The 24,222-nt window shown below is 41.4% G+C and overlaps 1 protein-coding gene across 2 annotated transcripts in view; it reads right to left on the bottom strand.

The window, feature by feature from the left end:
• Positions 1 to 22,052, bottom strand: part of Zmym4 (zinc finger MYM-type containing 4) — a 120,867-nt gene extending 98,815 nt beyond the window's left edge. For both annotated transcript variants that reach the window (XM_050156529.1, XM_050156538.1), the window contains exon 1: positions 20,473 to 22,052. In XM_050156529.1, the coding sequence (XP_050012486.1) occupies positions 20,473 to 20,511 (39 nt within the window). In that variant the 5' untranslated portion in view covers positions 20,512 to 22,052. The remainder of the gene's footprint in view (positions 1 to 20,472) is intronic.
• Between the last annotated feature and the right edge of the window lie 2,170 nt (positions 22,053 to 24,222).

Genomic DNA, 24,222 nt, shown 5'->3' with positions numbered 1-24,222 from the left:
AAAAAAAAAAAAAAAAAAGAACTGAAACCTAAAAGTTGCCCTCTAATATCTACATAAATCAATGCACAGTCATACATGTATGTGTACACACTCACTAAAATATGCAAATGTGCTAGGCGGTGATACCACAAACCTTTAATGCTAGCACTCGGAAGGTAGAGGCAGGAGAATGGAGAGATAGAGGCCAGCCTGGTCTACAGAGAGGGGCTACACAAAGAAACCCTGTCTCAAAAATAAATAAAAAAAATGTAATTTTTAAAAATTAAAGGTATGGAGAGATGGCTAAGAGGTTAAGAGCATTGACGCTATTCTTCCAGAGGTCCTGAGTTCAATTCCCAGCAACCACATGGTGACTCACAATCGATCTGATGCCCTCTTCTGATCTGTAGGCACACATGCAGACAGAACATTGTATACATGATAAATAAATAAAACTTTAAAAAAATTAATCCCTGAACTCAAGAGGCAAAGACAGGCAAATTTCTATGAGCTGAAGGTCAGCCTGGTTGCAGGCCAGCCAAGGCTACATAGAAAGACCTTGTCTCAAAAAAAAAAAAAAAAAATTAAAACATGGGATTTCTGGTATGAGGGGAACATAACTTGTTTAGGATATGCAAGGTCTTAGGTTCAAATCAATACACTGTAAAACAGTAATAGATATAAACCTTTTTAATTTCTTGTCCTATTTTTAGTGAGTTGGGTCTACTGAAGCATTTGTCTATCTAAAGTAGGTGAATTAACTACATAGTTACTAATAACTATCCCTCTTTAGTTCTAATAAAGTTCTTGTGCTTTTATTTTCCTTTTCTTTAATCAGTCTAGCTAGATTATTTTATGTTGATCTTGATAAAACTAACTTCTGGAATCATTAATTTTTAAAGTTTTATGCTTCCTATTTGATTGATTCGTTTCTTACTGCTTTTTAAAAAAATCTGTGTATTTGTGTGGTTTTGTTTTGTTTTGTTTTGTTTATTTGTTCATTTTTCGAGGCAGGGTTTCTCTTCTCTGTGTATCTCTGGCTGTCCTGGAACTCACTTTGTAGGTCAGGCTGGCTTCAAACTCACAGAGATCCACCAGCCTCTGCCTCTCTGAAGTGCTGGGATTAAAGGCGTGTGTGTGTTAATTTAAATAGGTGGGTCTAGACACAGAGAAACCAAGCATCCACACAAGTCAGAGGATACCTTTCAGGACCCAGTTCTCTCCCTTCACCATGGATCCCAGGGATTAAACTCAGGTCACTAGGCTTTCACACAAGCTCTCTTACCCAATGAGCCATCCAGCTGCTCTCAGCTGCTGTTTGAGACAGTTTCAATCTGCAGCCAGAGTAGCCTGAGTTCATGTAGTGCTGCTGCCTTGGCCTTTTGAGTGCTGGAATTAGAGGTGAGAGCTACCATATGGCTGTCTTGTAGCTTTATTATTTCCTTTGCTTCTTTTGATTTACTACTATGCTTTCTTTTTATTTGCCTAGGTTTTTTTTCTTACTTTTTTATTGAGACAGGGTCTCATGAAACCCAGTCAAACCTAGAACCCACTATGACACCAAATCCACATCTCCATGATATGTCTGTATTATTAATGTCAGATAAAGTAGACTTAATGAAAGAAAGCTTTACAGGTATAAAATTTAGTATAATAATCAGTAAGACATAATTCTATAACATTAAGGTTTAACACAACTTTAAAATAATTGAAAACATTAAAATGAAAATAGGCAAAACCTCCAACTATGTTTACTAGATATACAATACTTGCCAGCTGTTAGTGAATGATAAAAAAAAAGCAGACATAGGGCTGGAGAGATGGCTCAGTGGTTAAGAGCGCTGCCTGCTCTTCCAAAGGTCCTGAGTTCAATTCCCAGCAACCACATGGTGGCTCACAACCATCTGTAATGAGGTCTGGTGCCCTCTTCTGGCCTGCAGATATATACACAGACAGAATATTGTATACATAATAAATAAATAAATATTTAAAAAAAAAAAAAAAAAAAAGCAGACATACTTTCTATCAATCAACTTGCCCTAATTGGTATTTGTAGAAACATCATTTCAGACAGCTATAGCATACATTTTAAGTCTATGTAGAAAAAGCACTATAATGTACCACATGCTAGACCAGAAAAACATCGAATAATTGATTTTAACAGAAATGTAAACCGGGCGGTAGTGGCACATGCCTTTAAACCCAGCACTTGGGAGGCAAAGGCAGGCAGATCTTTGTGAGTTCGAGGCCAGCCTGGTCTACAGAGCAAATTCCAGGACAGGCTCCAAAGCTACAAAGAAACCCTTTCTCGGGAAAAAAGAAATGTATTATCTCACCTCAGAGGTTTGGGAATCACTAACAAGATAATAATAATGTCAAAATTTGTTAGTTAAAAATACTGCTACCGCCAGGCACAGGTAGCACATGCCTTTGTTTCCAGCATTCAGAAGGCAGAGGCAGGTGAATCTCTTTGAGTTTGAGGTCAGCCTGGTCTATAGAGTGAGTTCCAGGACAGCTAGGATGGAAAGATGCTCAGGAAATAAACAAAACTTTCCACAAGTTTTGTGCTGCAATTAAAGCAGGCCACAGAGAATGTTACACCTTCCAACAGTTACAGGAGGATTGATTATCAAATTAACAGATTAAGCAAAGTAATAGTGTATGTCTGTAATCACAGCACTTGTGGGGGGCGAGGGCAGAAGGATGAGGATCAATGCCAGTGTCAGCTACACAGAAAGTCAAGGCCAGACTAGACCAAAGGAAATTCCCTGAGAAGGGGGTGATGAAAGATAGCACAATGGTTTGAGCACTTATTGCTGTTGCAGAGGACTAGACTCCTAATGCTCACAGAGTGGCCAGGGATCTGATGTCCTCCACAGGCACCAGACATGACATGGTGCATACATATACAGAGACAAAACAATCAATAAAAATAAAATGAACAGATACAAAATAAAAATTTTAAAAATAGACAGCAATGAGGCACTGCTGTTATGTACACAAGGGAATCCAGTCTGAATCCTAGCACCTATATAAAAGCCATCATGGGCCGGGCGGTGGTGGCGCACGCCTTTCATCCCAGCATTCGGGAGGCAAAGGCAAGCGGATCTCTGTGAGTTCGAGGCCAGCCTGGTCTACAAGAGCTAGTTCCAGGAAAGGAACCAAAAACTACGGAGAAACCCTGTCTCGAAAAAATTTAAAAAAATAAATAAAAGCCATCATGGAAAGAAGTTGTAACCTGGGCACTGAGAACAGAGATACAGGAAAATCCCAGGAGCTCACTGGACAGCAGATCTAACTGAAATGGTTAGCTTCTGAATCACTGAGGGCTTCTAGATTCAATAAAAGACTCTCAAAAGAACAACCACCAAAAAAAAAAAAAAAAAAAGGAGGCAAGCAATGCTGTGAGATGATGCTCTTGTACACTGTAAAGATTCGTCACTTGTATTGGTTTAATAAAACGCTGCTGGCCAATAGCCAGGCAGGAAGTATAGGAGTATAGGCAGGGTGATCAGACTAGGAGAATTCTGGGAAGAAGAAAGGCAGAGATGCAGTCACTAGCCAGGTACAGAGGAAGCAAGATGCCTTACTGAGAAAAGATACCAAGCCAGGTGGCTAAACACAGACAAGAATTATGGGTTAATTTAAGTTGTAAGAGCAATAATAAGCCTGAGTTAATAGGCCAAACAGTTTATAATTAATATAAGACTCTGTATATTTGAAACTGAATGGCTGCGAGACCAGGTGGGAAAGAAACTTCCATTTACAAAGCAAAATAGAGAAAGATATCCACTAACCCCCCTCTGGCCCCTACACACATGCACATGTACATCCACAGACAGACACAATAAATAGGGCTGGAAGTTGAGTTAGTTGTTAAAAGTACTTGTTGCTCTTGCATAAGACCTGGGTTTGGTTCCCAGAACCCACATGGCAGCTAACAACTGTCTGTAACTCCAGTTCCAGAAGATTCCATGGGCTGGAGAGATGGCTCAGCGGTTAAGAGCATTGCCTGCTCTTCCAAAGGTCCTGAGTTCAATTCCCAGCAACCACATGATGGTTTACAACCATCTGTTAAGAGGTCTGGTGCCCTCTTACGCAGAAAGAATATTGTATAATAAATAAATAAATAAATATTAAAAAAAAAAAAAAAAAACAGAAAATTCCATTACCTCTACTGGCCCCCATGCCCTTTACTAGTCTCTGTGGGTGGCAGACAGACTGTATACATACATACATACATACATACATACATACATACATACATACATACATTGCATGCATACATGGAAAACACTCAAGCACATAAGAAGTAAAAATAAATAATAAATGTGATTTTAGAAATTAAGGGACCAACAATGTACTAAGTAGGTAAAAGGGTTTGCTGCCAAGTCTGATGACCTGAGTTCAATTCCCAAAACACACACAGAAGAAACTTCCAACTACATGTGTGTCATGGTACACACACAAGGACATGCACATATGCAAATAGATAAAATAAAACATTTCTTTAAAAAAGTCAAATGAGAGCCGGGCAGTGGTGGCGCACTCCTTTAATTCTAACACTCAGGAAACAGAGGTAGGCAGATCTCTCTGAGTTCGAGGCCAGCCTGGTCTGCAAGAGCTAATTCCAGCACAGTTAGGGCTGTTACACAGAGAAACCATTCAAAAAAAAAAAAAAAATAGCAGAAGGGGTTGGGCAGTGGTGGCACAAGCATTTAATCCCAGCACTTGGGAGGCAGAGGCAAAAGGATCTCTGTGACTTCCAAGACAGCCTGACCTACAGAGCAAGTTCCAGGACAGCGAGAATTACTGCACAGAGAAAACCTGTCTCAAAATAAATAAATTAAGCAATCAAGTAGTAAATTAATAAATTAAAAACAACAGAAAAGTAAATACTTAATGCAGGGGGAAAAAAATCAAATCCAAGGCAAAATGACAGTTTTTCAGACATATAAAAACTAAGAGGGACTGCAGAGATGGCTCAGTGGCAGATGGCTCAGTGGCTGTTCTACCAGAAGACCCGAGTTCAATTCCCAGCACCCACATGGCAGTTCACAACTATTTGTAGTTCCAGTTCCACAGGATCTGACACCCTCACACAGACATTCATGCAGGCAAAACACCAATGCATATAAAATAAAAATTTTAAAAAGCTAAAAGAATTAAATACTAGCAGATCTGTATAAAAAAATGACATTTTAGCTTTTTTTCCCTGATTTTGTCATCTTTTGTATTATTTGTGTATTAAAGGAAAATTGTTTGTGAGCAAGGAAAATATAATATATGGAAATTAGGATCAACCTTAAAAATATAATGTAAATGCATGATGGATCGGGTACATGGATTTTCTCTCAACTTGAAAGCTATTTAATTTTTTTTTTATTTTCGAGACAGGGTTTCTCCGTAGCTTTTTTTGGTTCCTGTCCTGGAACTAGCTCTTCTAGACCAGGCTGGCCTTGAACTCACAGAGATCTGCCTGTCTCTGCCTCCCGAGTGCTGGGATTTGAAAGCTATTCTTTTCTGCCTTATTTTATATAACAGAATTAGCCCTTCTATACTTTCCCCTTTTGCCAGCTGGCAAAGTGTTAACTTTATAAGTAAATAAAGGGATACAAAAAAAGTTGGGTTGTATCCCTGGGCTATATATATAGTACAGGACCCAAACAGCAACCAAAGTGGTAATAACGCCTGGCATACAGAGGCATTAAAGGTGACCTCACTATCACCTGTAATTGGGTATGGTTACATGGCAAGTGAAGCAAACACACAGAATACACTTCATTGTTAAAGCAGTAGTGGTGGTTACAAAGTCTATAAGGATTCTCTATATATTCTTGAGCAGTTGTAGAAGAAAATAAATTTAGATACATTAGCTCAAATCAAATAACATTCAAGAAGAACAGAGGACTATTTGCCATTAACTTACAAACAAACTCTACACTGAGAAACTCTTGTCTCAAAAAACCAAAAAGCAAACAAACTCACAAACAGACTTTTTTTTTTTTGGCTTGGGGGCGGGGTCTTTATTAAGTGATTTTTTTTTCACAAACAGACTTTTAATTCCACATTCAGGAAGCAAACACAAGCAGATCTCTGTAAGTTTGAAGCCAGCCTGATCTACTAGTCAGTTCCTGAACACCCACTGCTCATTACAGGAACTGCTGAATTATAAATCAGGATTGAATTCAGTTTCACTGGTTTTTTTTTTTCCTTACCTGAGTAACAGCAATTACTGAGGGGAAAAAAATGTGACTCTGAAACACAATAAAGATAAGTGATTGTAACAAAATGAAACTAACAATTTCAAACCTTCAGTAGAAATAACTTATCCTTCTGAACATAAGAACTGCCATTCGTTTCTTTAAAGTCCTGGGTTTTTAATCTGTCTGTGACATAAAGGCCTTCCAGAAAGATTTTCATTCACCTCAAAACTCATTAACAATTCTACTGCCACTAGATCAGTGGTTCTTAACCATCTTGATGCTGTCAACCCTTTAGTACAGTTCCTCATGCTGTGAGGATCCCCAAACATATAATTATTTTCATTGCTACTTCCTAATTGTACTTTGTTGTTATGAATTGTAATATAAATTTCTGATATGCAAGACATTTGATAGTCAACCCCTGTGAAAGGGTTATTCAACCCCAAGAGGGGCAATGATCCACAGGCTGAGAACCATTGCACTAGATCTACAACCAAGACCAGCCTTGGCTGAATGGTGAAATCAAGGCCAGCCTGGAATATGCTGGGAGATGCTATTTTTAAAGAGAGGAGGAGCTGGACATTGGTGAAACCTGCCTTTCTTTCCAGCACTTGGGAGGCAGAGGCAGGTGGATCTTTCTGAGTTCAAGGCCAGTCTGGTTTACAAAGTGAGTTCCAACTCTACACAGAGAAACCCTGTCTCAAAAAAAAGGGGAAGGGATAGAAACCTGGGAGCTACATGTAAAAATATTCAATCATAGAGTGCTGTTAACATAGGGTGTTGTAATTTAACATAGGTTCTCTAACAGCTTACTTGAGCGCTGGTAAAAACTTAGACAAAGCCAGGCAGTGGTGGTACACGCCTTTAATCCCAGCACTCAGGAGGCAGAGGCAGGCAGATCTTTGTGAGAGCAGCCTGGTCTACAAGAGCTAGTTCCAAGACAAGCTCCAAAGCTACAGAGAAACCCTGTCTCGGAAAAAGAAAAAAAAAAAAAAAACTTAAAAGACAATTACAGTCATATTTAGCAAAGTTGAATTACAAGAGTTTCACTGGTTTTATGTGGAAGAAGGAAACCAGAGGCTTTAGGAAAGAAAAAGAGAGTGAACTTAACCTCTACAATCTGCATACCTACTACCCAACAATTAATATATTTCCTGCAAATGCCTAAATGGGCCACTGTTGTAGAAAATGGATCTCTACACAAAAGAGCCATTTTCATCAGATCACTGTGTCTGCTTACAAGAGACCACCACAATCAAGCTTAAACCAACTGCTGACATTCCTTCCTTCACAGAAGGACAGGGTAGGGAGAGTCACTGAACCTTCACTTCAGATTCCAGACACTTCTCCCAACCATTTGTACACAGTTCCAACTGCAAAATGGCCTCAGGGTCTCCAGAGGTGCAAAAGTGTATGGGCTAGGGTTAACTGAAAGGGTTCCATCTATGTAGCTATAAAGAAACCCATCACCCTATGCTGGGTAAAGACTTTTCAAAAAAAAAAAAAAAAAAAAAAGACTTCTCAAAAACCAAGGTGAAAAACAGCTCCCCAGGAACAGCACTCAGTTATCATCTCAGGTCTCCACACACATACATAGATGGGCACCTGAACACAGCACACACATACACACACAATTCCACTGTAGAAAAGGAATCACCAGGCTAAGGAAAGAATCTTTACCAGAAGACAAGGACAACTATAAAGCAGCAGCTGCTCTCAGCTAAGTCATGAGTATGCTGACATATAAAATAACATGACTTACTTTCATGGAGGGAGAAGCAATAAGGTCAGATGTCTAAGGTCAAATAAGAATGTCTCTGTGTTGCAGAATATTATTTTAAGGTATGTTGCTTTTGTTTATGTTGTAGTTGTTTAACTCTATGAAGTGGTGGCCAGTCAGTCACCCAGCCAGCCATGGAATAAGAGTGAACGTAAGATAAACAGAATGAAGGAAAGAAAAAAAAAAAAACAGATTCAAAAGGCAGTTGGAATAATTTAAGTGAAGAAAACCTGGCAAGAAGCAAGCCAAACTAAGAACAGGCATTTATAAGTAAGTATAAGCTTCATGAGTGAGTTACTTAGAAGAGGGGTGGTGGGCCAAAAAGAGCAAAGAGCATAAAATACAGACACAACATCTCTGAAAGTCAGGCATAGATTTGGTGATTATTAGATTACTTAGGTGGTATTTTATAATTTTTATTATATATTACATATATACACATATGTATGTATGTATGTATTCTGCCGTCGTGTATATAAGCATCACGTGTGTGCCAGGTGCACTCAGAGGCTACAAGTCCTAAGAACTGAATCTGGGTCCTGCTAAAGAACAACCAGTATTCTTAGACACTGAGCCATCTCTCCATTCCCTCCTTAAAGAGTGACCTTAAAGAGGAAATTTTCAGCCAGGCATATTGGCACAAAAAAAAACAAAAACTATTACCTTAAAGTAGGGAAAAGAAAAATAACCAAAATACAGACACAAAAGTGAAAAGAAATCAGGAACTGGTATAATCTCAGCCCATAATTTTACAAGGCTTCTCTGAGAACCAATGAGTGAATAAAAACACTTGATGGCCTGAGCTCAGTACCCAAATCACACCACAGCAAAGAATCAACCTCTGAAAGCTATCCTTTGACCTTCACATGTACACTATACACACATGCCCACACTCAAAACACATACCACATACACACACTGATAACTTAAAAAAAAAAAAAGAGGAAAATGTTTTTCTTGAGTTTGGACTTCGGTCTATAAATGCCATTTGACAATAAAAAATACAAGGAATTCTTCAAAAACTGGTTAGCTCTAAGCCTACCATAGTAACATGGTGATTAGGAGCCCAGATAAATCCTTCAAGGACAGAAAGAAAACAACCTTTCTAGTATTTCTCAAGGTAAGGAATTCTCTGGACACACAGACAGACAGATTGACAGATGGACACAGACACACACACACTTTCTTTAAAAAATAAATGGTTTATTTTCCTGTCATGTGTGTGCAAGTTTTGCCTCCATGTATGTATGTATGTGCACACAGAGGTAAGAAGAAGGTGTCAGATCACCTGGAACTGCAATTATAAATGGTTTTAAGGCACCATGTGCGTGCTGAAAATCAAATTCTGCTTCTCTTCAAGAGCAGCAAGTATTTCTAACCACTGAGTCCCAATAAATTCAACTTAAAAACAAATTTTTTAGAGGTTGGAGAAGTGGTTAAGTACACTGGCTGCTCTTCCCCAGACGACTCATTCAGTTCAATTCCCAACAAACACATAGCAGTTCACAAACATCTGTAACTCCAGTCCCAGGAGATCCAGTGCCCTATTATGTCCTCCATGGGCAGGCACTTCATGCATGTGGTACACAGACACACACTCAAGCCAACATTAGTATGTATCAAATAAAAATTAAAATCTAGCCAGGGAGTGGTGGTGCACGTCTTTAATCCCAACAAGGACAGGCAGATGTCTGTGAGTTTGAAGTCAGCATAGTCTACAGAGTGAGTTCCAAGACAGGCTACAAAGCTACAGAGAAACCTGTTTAGAAAAAACAAGAAAAAAAAATTTTTTTAAGAAAAGAGCCAGGCCGGGCAATGGTGGCGCACGCCTTTAATCCCAGCACTCGGGAGGCGGAGGCAGGCGAATCTCTGTGAGTTCGAGACCAGCCTGGTCTACAGAGCTAGTTCCAGGACAGGATCCAAAGCCACAGAGAAACCCTGTCTCGAAAAACCAAAAAAAAAAAAAAAAAAAAAAGAGCCTGGCAATAGTGGCACATACCTTTAATCCCAGCACTTGGGAGGAAGAAGCAGGCAAATCTTTGAGTCTGAGGCCAGCCTGGTCTACAAAGCCAGTTCGAGGCTACACAGAGAAACCCTGTCTCAAAAAAAAAAAAGAGAGAGAGAGAGAGAGAGAGAGAGAGAGAGAGAGAGAGAGAGCGCGCGCATTAAGGAGAGAAGATAAAGCCTGTTGTGGTAGCACATGACTTTAGTCTCTGCACTCAGAAAGAAGAGGAAAGAGAATAGCTATGAATTTGAGACCTTGGGAAGGAGGGAGGGAGGGAGGGAGGGAGGGGGAGGGAGGGAGGGAGGGAGGGAGGGAGGGAGGGAGGATGGTGCTGGAAAAAGGTTAAAGAGACTTAGGAATGAGTTAAATTCTTCTGGAAAATCTAAGTAAACTTGAACTTGTGATAATTTCATAAATATGACATCAAAAATACATGGTACAAAGTAAAACAAGCTGGGCAGTGGTGGTGCACACCTTTAATCCCAGCACTTGGAAGGCAGAAGCAGGTAGATGTCTATAAATTCAAGGTCAGTCTAGTCTACAGAGTTCTGGGACAGCTAGAACTGTTACACTGAGAAAACCTGTCTTGAAAAAAAATAAAAATTTCACAAAAAATAAAAAATTCCAAACTTCTGTGCATCAAAAGATATGTTCACAAGAATGAAAATACAGTCCAGGGATGGGAGAAAATATTTGCAAATCACCTACTAAGAGTTCAACAGCCAGAAACTAGGTGACAGTAGCACAAGCCTGTAATCCTAGCACCTAGGAGACTGAGAAAGGGAGCTGCCAAATTCTAGGGTAACTCAAGCAACACAAGTTCCAAGCCAGCCCCAAATAAACAACATGACCTTATCTCAAGGAAGAGTTTAGTATGTAGAATACATGTATAAAAATTACCACAATGAAAAGACAAACTCAGTTAAGGACCAGACAAAGAATAAAGATTTTTAAATAGACATTTTACCAAAAAGGGAATACCAATGGCCTATAAGCAGATGCAAAGATACTCAACATTATTATTAGAAAAACATGCCAGGCAGTGGTGGTGAACACCTTTAATACCAGCACTCGGAGGCAGAGGCAAACGGATCTCTTGTTCCAGGCCAGCCTGGTCTACAGAGAAGTACCAGAACAGCCATGGCTACACAAAGAAACCCTATCTCAAAAAAAAAAGGGGGGGGATAAGGAAGAGAGAGAGGAGGGAAGGGGAAAAAAATAAATGAACAGAGGTGGGGTTGGAGAGAGAAGCTCAGTGAGTAAAGGCACTTGCCACTAAAATGGGCAACCTGAGTTCAGTCCCTAGGACCCAAAAAGTGAAAATAGAGAACCAATTCCTAAGACGTTGTCACCTGACTTTTGCATGTGCAGCATGGCATGTCTGAGCACAAATACACTAAATGTAATAACAAAAAATAAAAAAATAAAAACTAAGGGAGTGGTTTGGAGAGATGGCTCAGTGGTTAAGAACACTGACTGTTCTTCCACAGGACCTGGGTTTAATTCCCAGCACCCACATGGCAGCTAACAACTGTAACTCCAAGATCTGACACCCTCACACAGACATAAATGCAAGTAATACATCAATATACATAAAATAAAAAAATAGCCGGGCGATGGTGGCACACGCCTTTAATCCCAGCACTCGGGAGGCAGAGGCAGGCAGATCTCTGTGAGTTCGAGACCAGCCTGGTTTACAGAGCAAGTTCCAGGAAAGGCTCCAAAGCCATAGAGAAACCCTGTCTTGAAAAACAAAACAAAAAAATAAAATAAAATAAATAAATTATAAAAAAAATAAAGGGAAGCAGGGTTCAATTCCCAGCACCTACACTGAGGCAGCTCACAACCATTCACTCTTAGAGGATACAATGCCTCTGGCCTCTTTAGACACCTACATTCACACACACTTAACTACACACATGTGGCCTTAGGGTTTCTATTGCTGTGATGAAACCATGACAAAAGAAACTTGAGGAGGAAAGGGTTTATTTGGCTCACACTGCATAGACACTGTTCATCGTAAGTCAGGACAAGAACTCAAACAGAGTAGGAACCTGGAGACAGGAGCTGATACAGAGGCCACAGAAGATTGCTCTTAACTAGCTTGCTCTCCATGGCTTGCTTAACCTTCTCAGAGAACCCAGGACCACCAGCCCAGGAATGGCACCATTCACAATGGGCTAGGCGCCCCCACCACCCCCACCCCACCCCACCCATCACTAATTAAGAAAATGCTCAGGGGTTAGAGAGATGACTCAGTGGTTAAGAGCACTGGCTATTCCTCCAGAAGTCCTGAGTACCAACACTCACATGGCAACTAACAACCTTCTATAATGGGAGCCAATGCCTCCCTCTTCTAGTATGCAGATGAAAACATAGTCATATACATAAATAAATCTTTCATTTAAAAAAGATGAAGAAAAAAAAAAAGCTGGGCAGTGGTGGCACACACCTTTAAACCCAGAAGAGGCAGGTGGAGCTCTATGGGTTGGAGGCCATCCTGGTCTACAAAATGAGTTCCAGGACAGTTAGGGCTGTTATACAGAGAGATACTGTCACAAAAAATCAAAAAAAGGGAAAAAAAAGAAAATGCCCTCCAAGCCTGTCTACCGCCAGATCTTAAAAAGGCATTTTCTCAACTGAGGCTCCACTTCTGACTCTTAGCTTGTGTCAAGTTAACATAAAACTAGCCAATATACATACCTATAATAAAATAAATCTTAAAAAATAAATTTTTTTAAAAAAAGATGCCTTTACATGAATCAAAAAAAAAAAAAAAAAAAAACCAAGGAAGCAAGCAAATCCAAGTCATAATAAGATGCTATCTCATATTCACTAGTATGGTCACTGCCGAACAGGAAAAAGAAAATAAGAGGTGCTTATGCAGACATGGGAAAGCTGTAGTCTCCATACACTCCTTATGGGTGGAAAACAGTACAGCAAGTAGGTACAATAGTCCTGTGGTGCCTCAAAATGACAAACATAGAACCCTATATAACCTAGCATTACAACAAACCTACAAGACCAACTGATGAATGAAAAAATAAAATCTGATATATACAATTTCAGGTGTAAGAAGGAATGGGAAATTATGACACATGTGACAACTGGTGTAACCTTGAAAATGTTATCCTGAGTGAACCAATCAGACGTGACAGGACAAATGCATGATTCCACTTACATGTAATATCCACCAGAGACAGAAAATAAGAGTTTGTCAGAGATGGGAAGAGATCTATGTGGAATGACTGCTTAGTGTGTAAGTTTTCTATTTGGGCTAAAATAAGTGGTAACTGTTTCATCACACCATAAATATAAAACCATTGAATTGTACATTTTTTAAAGATTAAATGTATATGAGTGCTCTATCTGCCTATATGACTTTATGCCAGAAGAGGGCATTACATCCCACTACAGATGGCTGTGAGTCACCATGTGGTTGCTAGGAATTGAACTCAGAACCTCTGGAAGAGCAGTCAGTGTTCTTAAACTCTAAGTCCTTTCTCCAGCCCCATGAATTAACACTTTAAATTGTTAAAATGAGGCTGGGCATGGTAGTCTTTAATCCCAGTACTCAGGATGTAGAAGCAGATAAATCTGTGCGTTCCAGGCCAGACTGATCTACATGGTGAGTTCCAAGACAGCCAGGGTACAAACAAGAAAGAAAAAGAAAAAAGGAGAGAAAAGAAAGGAGGAAAGGGAAGGAAAAAGAAAAGTCCTATCTAAAACAAAAATAAATGGAAATAAAATATTAAGAAAAATTAACCTTTTAGTTATTTTAATCATAAAATATTAAAACAAATATAAAACAAATTTGTAATACAATCAAAACTCATGATCTATTCCTGTATTTCCTATTCCTGTCTAAATTAAATTCAATTTTTATATATTAAATTTTCATGAATTATATTACATAGTATACTATGTAATATACATTTCTTAAGTTTCATTTTATTATTAATGTGTATATGTACTTATGTAAGCTTATGTTGTAGAATATTAGTTGACAGATTGTTACATTTGTTTAAGCTCTGGAACATTTAATGATGCAATGATGTGTTGCATTCTTTTATGCTGCATTTGTGTAACTCTACAAAGCTGTGTTACTTTGCCTGTCTAAAACACCTGATTGAATAAAGAGCTAAATGGCCAATAGTTAGGCAGGAGAAATGACAGGCAGAGCTGGCAGGCAGAGAGAATAGGAGAAATTTGGGAAGAGAGAATTGAGGAGCAAGAAAATGGGGAGAGAACATCAGGGGTCAGGAACCCAGCTATACAACCAGCAACAGAGGGAACCCAAAGACAAAAGGTACATAAGATTCTCTGTGTAGGCTGTCCTGGAACTCACTCTGTAGACCACAGATGGGATAATCTAAGAAAAGCTAGCTAAAATAAGCCAAACTAAAGCCCCGCATCCATAAGAAAGAATAAGCTACCTGGCGGTGGTAGCACACACCTTTAACCTCCAAAGGCAGAGGCAGGTGGATCTCTATGAGTTGGAGGCCAGCTTTGTCTTCAGAGTGAGTTCCAGGGCAGCTAGACAGCCAGGACTGTTACACAAAGAAACCCTATCTTGAAAAAGCAAAAAAGGAGAAGGAAGGAAGAAAATAAGACTAAGCCTCTTGAGTATTTATTTGGGAGCTGGGTGGCGACCCCCAAAGAGTATACCACATGCCCAAAAAGGAAACAGGGTATTGGATACTCTGGACCTGGAGTTATGACTAGTTGTGAACCACCTGATGCAGATACTAAAATTCAAGTCCTCTGGAAGAGCAGTAACACTCCTTTAACAACTGAGCCATCTTTCTAGTCCAAAAAGATTTTTTTCCTTTGTTTTGTTTTTATTTTCCAAAACAGGGTTTCTCTATATAGCTCTAACTATCCTGGAACTTGCTCTGTAGACCAGGCTGGACTTAACTCAGAGATCTGACTGCCTCTACCTCCAGAGTGCTGGGATTAAAGGCATGCACCACTATCACCTATTTTTAGTTTATGCAGACGGGTGTTTTGCACGTATTGTCTATGAACCTTGTGTGCCTGGCACCTGCAAAGTATAAGTCAGCACTGGATTTTCTGGAACTGGAGCTATAGATGGTTATAAGACCATATGGGTGCTGGGAACCAAACTCACATCCTTTAGAGAAGCAGTCAATGCTCTTAACTGCTGGGCCATTCTAGTCTGTATAATTTATTACCCCAGCACTTGGGAGGCAGAAGCAGGCGGATCTCTGTGAGTTCGAGGCCAGCCTGGTCTAGAAGAGCTAGTTCCAGGACAGGAACCAAAAAGCTATGGAGAAACCCTGTCTCGAAAATCAAAAAAAAAAATTATTACCCTAATATACTTTTTTTAAGATTTATTTACTTATTATGTATACAGTGTTCTGCCTGCATGTGTGCCTACATTACGGAAGGTTGTGAGAGCCAGCTTATGGTTCCTGGGAATTGAACTCAGGACCTCTTGAGTGCTCTTAACCTCTGAGCCATCTCTTTGGCCCCTAACATAATTTAACTTTTCTTTTCTTTTCACAAAGTTATTATTACACTCTCATGTCTTTCTACCTTTATCCCCTAAAAATAAACTAACAGCCTGAAAAGTGTCAGTACCAACTAAGTTCATATATATGCAAGCATAGACATTGTCACGGAAAGTAAGTGTATTTTTACAAACACGCAAACACAGTGTTTATGCATACTGAGAGTATCTCATATTTACTACAAGGAGTTTGAGCATGAAAATGAATACAGTGGTGGCGCACACCTTTAATCCCAGCACTCGGGAGGCAGAGACAGGCGGATCTCTGTGAGTTCAAGGCCAGCCTAGTCTACAAGAGCTAATTCCAGGACAGGCTCCAAAGCTACAGCGAAACACTGTCTTGAAATACAAAAAAAAAAAAAAAAAAAAAAAAAAACAATAAAATAAATTATGGATGCAAAAGACTTTGAAAATATCAGATATAAGGCCAGAGAGATGGCTCAGCAGTTAAGAACACTGACTGCTCTTCCACAGGACACAAGCACATTTCCAGCACCCACGTGCATCTCTCAACTGTCTGGAACTCCAGTACCAGGGGATCCAACTCCCTCTTCTGGACTCCACGGGCACTGTAATGTAGTGCACACATACATGCAGACAAAACACTCATACACATAAAAAATAAATTTTTTAAAAAGATTTATATATTGAATGTAGGCTGAACCTGGATTCAGTTAACTACACCCACACGGCAGCTCACAACCATCTGTAACAACAATTCTAAGTTATCTAGTGACCTCTTCTGGCCTCCAAAGGCACCATGCATGCATGTAGCACACACATACATGTAGGCAAATACTTATAAAATAAAAACAGATTAATCATTTAAAAAAATATGTTGGGCAGGACATCTGAAGAGAAAGCTCAACACTTAAAAACAGTGGCTGCTCTTCCAAATGACCTGAGTTTGAATCCCAGCACCCATGATGGTTTCCAACCACCTATAATTCCAGTTCCAGGGATTTCAACATCTTCTGACCTCTGTGGACAATGTATCTATACAATGCACAGACACACATACACTTTGAAGACTCATATACATAAAATAAAAATTTTTTTAATTTTTTTTTTGTGTATGTGTGTGTGTGTGTGTTTTGAGACAAGAGTTTCTCTGTGTAGCCCTAGCTATCTACCTAGGAACTCTGCAGACCAAGTTGGCCTCAACCTCATAGAGCTCAGCCTGTCTCTGCCCCCATGTGCTGGGATTAAAGGCATGTGCTGCTACCACCACCTGGCCAAAATAACAAATCTTGAAATCTATATATATTGAATACAAATATCCTCAACAATTTATTATGTAAAAAACTGCAGGTGTTCCATGTATTTCGTGGTGGGTGTTAAAAATAATGTTTGAGCTGGGCAGTGGTGGTGCATGCCTTTAATCCTAGCACTCAGGAGGCAGAGGCAGGTGAATCTCTATGAGTTTGAGGCCAGGCTGGTCTACAGAGCTGGTTCCAGGACAGCCAAGGCTACAAAAAGAAACCATCTTGAAAACAAAACAATAGTAATAATAATGTCTGAAATCTGGGACGTGGCCCAAAGGTAATGCATGAAGCCTTGGGTTCAATCCCTAGCACCAAAAAGGAAAAAAGATGTCACTTTTTAGATGGGGTCTCACTATGTAGCCATGACTGGCCTGGAACTTGCTGTGTAGATCAAGCTGGCCTCACAAACCTGCCTTTGCCTTCTGAGTCCTGAGAATAAAGCCATGGTCATTTCCTGCGTAAAACAACAAAAAGTTTTGATGACAACAATCACTTTTTCACTTGTTGAATGGAACCCATGATAAAGAATATACTTAAAAAGTCTAATTTGTTAGCAAAGCACTTAGATTTTTCTAAGACATTCTATAAAGCAAATGACAACAGAAGGAGTAGCAAATGAATCTCTGAATTTACGTTAGTTAACTTATCCTTTATATTTCAAATAACAGACCACATGTTATACACACTCAATGAAGACTCAGTTTACAAATGGTCACAAATTGAAGAACAATTCAGAATTTCAAAACATATGCACTCAATATCAATATTCTAAATGAATTATTCGAACATACTATTAGACAGCGTCATCCATTCTATGATTGGCTAGGAAGAGAACCTAACATCTTGCAAATCTAAGACTACTTTTATATATTTATATATATTTGTTTGTTTTGTTTTTTGAGACAGGGTTTCTTTGTGTAGCCCTGGCTGTCCTGGAACTCGGTCTATAGACCAAGCTGACCTTGAACTCAAAATCCACCTCTCTGCCTCCTGTGTGCTGGGATTAAAGGCTGTGCCACCACCATCCAGCCCAACACTAAATTTTAATTGTTAAAAATACTAAAATGCAATGTACTTAAAAGACTAATGACTGAGTAAAGAGTTTTTGCTAGATGAAATAAGAATGTGGTAAACAGCCGGGCAGTGGTGGCACACACCTTTAATCCCAGCACTCGGGAGGCCTAGAGGCAGGTGGATCTCTGTAAGTTTGAGGCCAACCTCGTCTACAAGAGCTAGTTCCAGGACAGGCTCCAAAACTACAGAGAAACCCTGTCTCGAAAAACAAGAAGAAGAGAAAGAAAGAAAAAGAAAAGAATATGGTAAACAAACATCTAGAAAAAAATAATAGTAGAATGTAGGAGTTTGAGTAAGCAGTTGCACCCTGAATTAAAGCTGTAGTTTTACTTTTCTTGATAGTTATAAACAGTTTCCTAATAAACTACTGAGGGAAAACATTTGCTGGGGTATCATTTATGATTTTAAGAGGAGAAACAAACTCCCTAGGGCTAGGAGTGAACCTCAGTGGTAGAGGCTTGTATCCCAAATGTTAAAGCCCAGCACTGGAAGAGTAAAATAAGAAAAAAAGAAAAGTACAGACCTAAACAGAGAACTCTCAACAGAGGAATATAAAATGGCTGAAAGATACTTAAGAAAATGTTCAACATCCTTAGTCATCAGAGAATGCAAATCAAAACAACTCTTGAGATCCCATCTTACACCAGTAAGAATGGCCAAGATCAAAAACACTGATGACAACTTATGCTGGAGAGGTTGTGGGGAAAAGGTTGTGCTGGTGGGAATGCAAGCTGGTACAACCTCTTTGGATGTCAGTGTGGTGATTTCTCAGAAAATTAGGACACAACCTTCCTCAAGACCTAGTAATAACACTTTTGGGTATATATCCAAAGGATGCTCAATCGTGCCACAAGGACATCTGCTCAACTATGTTCATGGCAGCTTTGTTTGTCATAGCCAGAACCTGGAAACAACCTAAATGTCCCTCAACCAAAGAATGGATAAGGAAAATGTGGTATATTTACACAATGGAGTACTACACAGCAGAAAAAAATAAGAACTTTGAAGGAAAATGGATGGAGCTAGAAAACATTATTTTGAGTGAGGCAACCCAGACACAGAAAGACAATTACCACATGTACTCACTCATAGGTGGTTTTTAAACATAAAGCAAAGAAAGCCAGCCTACAAACCACAATCCCAGAGAATTTAGACAACAATGTGTACACTAAGAGAGACTTACATAGATCTAATCTACATGGGAAGTAGAAAGTAGAAAAAGCCAAGTTCTCCTGAGTAAATTGGGAGCATGGGGACCTTGGGGAAGGATTGAAGAGGGGAGGGCAGAGGCAGGGAAGGGAGCAGAGAAAAATGTAGAGCTCAATAAATATGAATTTTAAAAAAGAACAAGGAAAATAAATAAAATTAAGGAGTAGGAAAAAAAAGACAAGGCAGAAACTCCTAAGTGGCAATCCAACTCAAGGGCAACCCTGTATTCAAATGACAGATCAAAACCCTGGATTTTGCAGACTTAATTACGTAACACAAGAAAAAAAAACTGCATTTCCTCGGCGACTAATGGGTTTCTGGTTTAACTATGAGGTTGAACTCACAAAGCACTTCACAAGGGGTTAGGCACACAGTCAGCACTCAGTGTGTTAACAGTGTCTGTCTTCGAAGCGACACTTGTTTTATGCTGAAGGAAGAAGCATTTCGGTTAAGGTCCCATGACAATGTTTTAATCAGGTTGCGTTAACAACTACCCCATCATTTGAGGCCAATTCCAATAGGAAGACTCCAGATAGGCGACTTGATGCTTTAACAAGCTGGCAAGGGGAAGTAAAAGAAATGCCCTCAAAAAATATTGCTCAATCAATAGTATTGCTCTCCATCTGAAGAAAACCACTTGCAATTATATTAAGAAAAAAAAGTTTCATGAGAAACTTTTACAAGGGTTCCAACAACTCCTACGTAGACAAGGCTTCACCTAGGCAGGCAGGCTGGCAGGGTACATCCTCCTAACGACAAAACTTGCCACTCTTCCACGCTCCTAACTGCAGGTAAAGAAGCTAGAAGACTACAACGTATTTCTCGTTCTCAAAATAAAAAAATAAAAAAAAAAAAAAAAAAGAAGCCTTCCTCCAACACCAAGAGACAGCCCAACTTCTTCCGAGGTGAAGAGTACCGTGTCCACTTTGGATCTTGATAACGGTCAAGGGGGAGGGGAGAGATAGCAGGAAGATGAATTGGCTACGGTCGGTGTTCCCGCAGCACCCACCCGGTGACTGCTCAGAAGGCAGCCCCTCCACGACTTCTTCCCGCCACCGCTGCCCCCACCTGACCTCTCCCCAGAGAAACTTCCACGGACTCCGTTACCCTCGAGGATGCAGAAGCGGAGCCTGACACCTTGCGTCCCCTAGGCTCGCCGAGTAGGCACCCACCGCCCCCAAGCAGGGAAAGGGAGGGGACCCGAGCGGACCACGGCCCCCACCCCTCCCCCTCGCCGCTGGCCAGCGAGCTTTGTCCCACCTGCAGAGAGGACCCCCGGGCCGCCACGGGCCGCCCCGCCCTCGGGCCGTCGACCACCGCGCCACCCACGAGCCCGAGGCTGAACGGGGCCGGCCGCGCCCCGCCCCCCGCCGCCCGCCCGCCCGCAGTCCGGAGCCCGCCCGCGGCCTCACCTCACCTACCCTCTTTCGGGGGCCGGTCTCCACCTCCCGCTCCGCCATGTTGGGCCCCGCTCGGAACCGCGGCGGCTCCCGGCGCGGCGGCCGCGGGCCCTCTCGGCCCCCGCCCACACTGCAGACACGGCGCTTCACTCGCGACGGTCCGGTCCCCTTCGCCCCCGCTGGGCCTGACGCGGGAATGACGAGGGGGCGGAGGCCCGCGCGCCGGCCGCAGCTCCTGGGGGTCCCACCGGCGTGCGCGTGGGCACGAGGGCCAGCCGGGGCAGGGGGGCCGGGACTCGGGGGGTTAATGGCCTCCAAGGGGGCCCCGTGAGTAGGATTATTTTCTCTCAGAGAAATTCCTCCGCCTGTGGTTTCTTAAAGGGATCTCCAAACCAGCCCCTTGCGCGCGTCCCTGGTGCGCAGGCGCACTACAAGCCCCTCCTCCCTTTCCCACCAAGCCCCCGGTCCTGAGCGTGCGCGGTGAGTGGCCCAGACTAGGCCAAATCCTGCTCGTCTGTTTGCTGCCAGCAGCTGCTCCCACCACTCAATTATGGCCGCTCCCTTAAAGGGACCATGACCAAGGGATGATGGCAGGATGAAAGATCCTAATGAAAGGACTGCCTGGAGGACTAGGTGAAATGACAATGAGGGGTGCACATCACCACCCTACCCCTGACTGCAGAGATATTGCTAAAAAGAGAAAATGTTGGTGAGTTGAAGTTCTCAGGGAACCTTTGAGCATGAAGAATCCCAACTAAGAAGAAAACGGGACAGTTATCTCGAGGAAAAACCAACACCTTGCCAAGAGGGGAAGGATAGAGACTACCAAGGACCAACTTCCAACCTTCAAATCAGATCCACTGGTGGTACTGAAGACAGAACTAACAACTGAAGATGCTCCAGTCGTTGTCATTAGAATAACAAAACGGGGCAGGATCCTAGACACCGGCTACTCCATTGCTTTCAAAGTTAACATTTCAGTATGGTCATTTGACGTAGATTAAGTCAAGATACTGAGTGGCTGGTGAGAAACCTGAACCCAGACTGGAGTTGCATCACTCCAGAATTTGGAATGTACAAAACGGTCTTCAATCAAGACAACTGGGCAAGAGGACATAAAATGGAAAGTCCCTTGATATTTCAAGAACGTGGTTGCTCTCCTGGGAAGATGGGCCATGGTAACCTGCAATTGCTGTGTCATCCTTCGCCTCCTCTGCAGGAGCGGGAGAATCAGACTTACAGGATAAGAGCCGCGCTGTCAAAACAGGAAAAGCCAAGAGGAGTGGGCTCTCTCTTTTCTGAAACACATTGAAGAGAGCTCAGGAGAACGAGAGCTTGATTCATCCTTCTGCCTAGGCTAGTCATGAAGTGCTCACACAGAATAAAACTTTCCTAATGGAATCTTCGTGATGGCTTAGGGACAAAAGAGAGACATGTAATAAGAAATACAAAGAAATTGGTTGGGGTTGGGTTGGATCGGGCTGGGTTGCTCTGTAGCTCAGGCTAGCCTGGAACTCTTGATCCTCCTGCCTTGATCATCTAAGTGACTGGAGCGCTGGGATAATAGGAAATTCACACAAAAAAAATGATCTTTTAAAAGAATGTAAGTCTCTGACTGAAGAGGTATCATTTTCCATGGCAATACTTACTTTGAGGCTCCTATACTCACAGGATGAGTATGCTCCTGTGTGTCAGTTGGTAGGTTTTTGAACCCAAGAGCTTTTGCTGAAAACTGAAATGGCTGCAAGTTTCCATGCTGGTCCTTGCTACATTGCTGAGACTGTTATCTTTAGTTTTACTCATGGGTAGAACAAAGAGAAATACATTCATTTCTACCAAGGAATTTCTTTTTTTTTAATATCCTAGACTTTATTTACACGTCCAAGGCTAAAGCAAATAGAGAGATTAAGAAAAGACATGTAGGTAAATAAAAGTCTGGATGGTGTCCATCATTTTTACAGGCTGTAGAATACTCCCTTCCAGTAAAATGTAACAGTTTATAAGTGGAACGGCAATGGCCCAGCAGTGGTGGCGCACACCTTTAATCCCAGCACTCGGGTGGCAGAGGCAGGCAGATCTCTGTGAGTTCGAGACCAGCCTGGTCTACATAGTGGGTCCCAGGACAGCTAGGGCTGTTACACAGACAAGCCCTGTCTCAAAAAATCAAAAAAGAAAGAGAAAGAAAGCCAGCCAGCCAGCCTGGTCTAAAAAGCAGTGTTTCAGCACAGCCCGAGCTGTTACACAGAGAAACTCTGCCTCAGCGCCCCCTCCCAAAAACAACAAAACAAAACAAAAAAAAGAGGCTGTACATTTTTTTTGTTGTTTTTTGACCAACTATTGTTCTGACAGTTCTGAACAAGAAGGGTTTCCTGTTCAAGTGGAAGAAATTTACCTGACTGTGGACAATCACTCCTTCTGTGGCAGACTTTTAAAGTGTTTCTAATGCATTGGTTCTTAGCCTGTAGGTTGAGACCTCACAGGGATCACATATTAGATATCCTATAATCAGATATTTACATTACAATTCACAACAAGAGCAAAATTACAGTTATGGAGTAGCAATGAAGAAATTTTATGGCTGGGGGTCTTTACAACATGAGGAATTGTATAAAGGGTTGCAGCATAGCCAGGTGGTGGTGGCGCACGCCTTTAATCCCAGCACTCAGGAGGCAGAGGCACGGGGATCTTTGTGAGTTCGAGGGCAGCTGGTCTACAAGAGTGAGTTCCAGAACAGGATCGATAGCTACAGCGAAACCTTGTCTTAACCCCCCTTAGAAAAACAAAGGGTTGCAGCATTAGGAAAGTTTGAACCATTGGTCTAATGTATTCATGACAACGATCTTAAAGTAACCTGCATCTTCCTGACATCTGCTTCCTTTCTCTCCCAATTCTCTACCAATTCTGACTCTCTTATTCATTTCAAAACCTTTTGCCAGGGCTAGAGAGATAGCTCAGAGGTTAAAAGCACCAGCAGCTTTTCCAGAGGTACTGAATTCAGTTCACAGCAACCATATGGTGGCTCACAACCATATGTAATGAGATCTGGTGCCCTCTTCTGGTGTGCAGGCATACATGCAGGCAGAACACTGTCTCCATAACAAGTAAGTAAATAAGTAAATAAGTCTATCCCATTATAAGCAGTTGTAAACCACCATATGGTTGCTGGGACTTGAGCTCAGAATTTCTAGAAAAGCACTATCCAGTGCTCTCAACAGCTGAATCACCTCTCTGGCTTCAAGAAAATACATATTTTTTAAATAACATACTCTCTCATTCACCAGCTTGATAACCACCACTATAGGTAGTGCTACCCCATTCAGAGTCCATAATGTGATCACGATTGTCCACTGTCAGTTCCAGAGTCATTACAGTGTCCACCTGCACCGTTATTAGCACTGCCAGAACTTCCTCCTTCACTGTTGCTGCCACAGCCACCCGCTCCCGTGTGACCTCCATATCCTGGCCCACCATCACTATTGCCCTCTCTCCTAGAACCAGAACTACAGCATGCACAAAGCCTACCTGCAAGCCCCGGATCTGCGATGCTTCCAAGCAGTGCCTCCAGATTCATTCCTTGTCACCTCTTTTACCCTTATGGCCCCCCTCTTCCACCCAAGTTTTCACTACAACCAAATTACCTCCTCCATCTCTTCCTTCACAGACCTTAAAGTGGCCACATCCACCTCCACAACTTCTTTGTCATCCTGCAGACTAAGTCACTTCTTTAGAAAGAGAATTTTCACTGTACAACTATGTATTAATAATGGGATA

Source organism: Alexandromys fortis, unplaced genomic scaffold (genome assembly GCF_014885135.2).
Source record: "Alexandromys fortis isolate MF-2015 unplaced genomic scaffold, M_Fortis_MF-2015_v1.1 scaffold_26, whole genome shotgun sequence".
Classification (NCBI taxonomy): Eukaryota; Metazoa; Chordata; class Mammalia; order Rodentia; family Cricetidae; genus Alexandromys; species Alexandromys fortis.
This window is presented reverse-complemented; position numbering and strand designations above follow the sequence as displayed.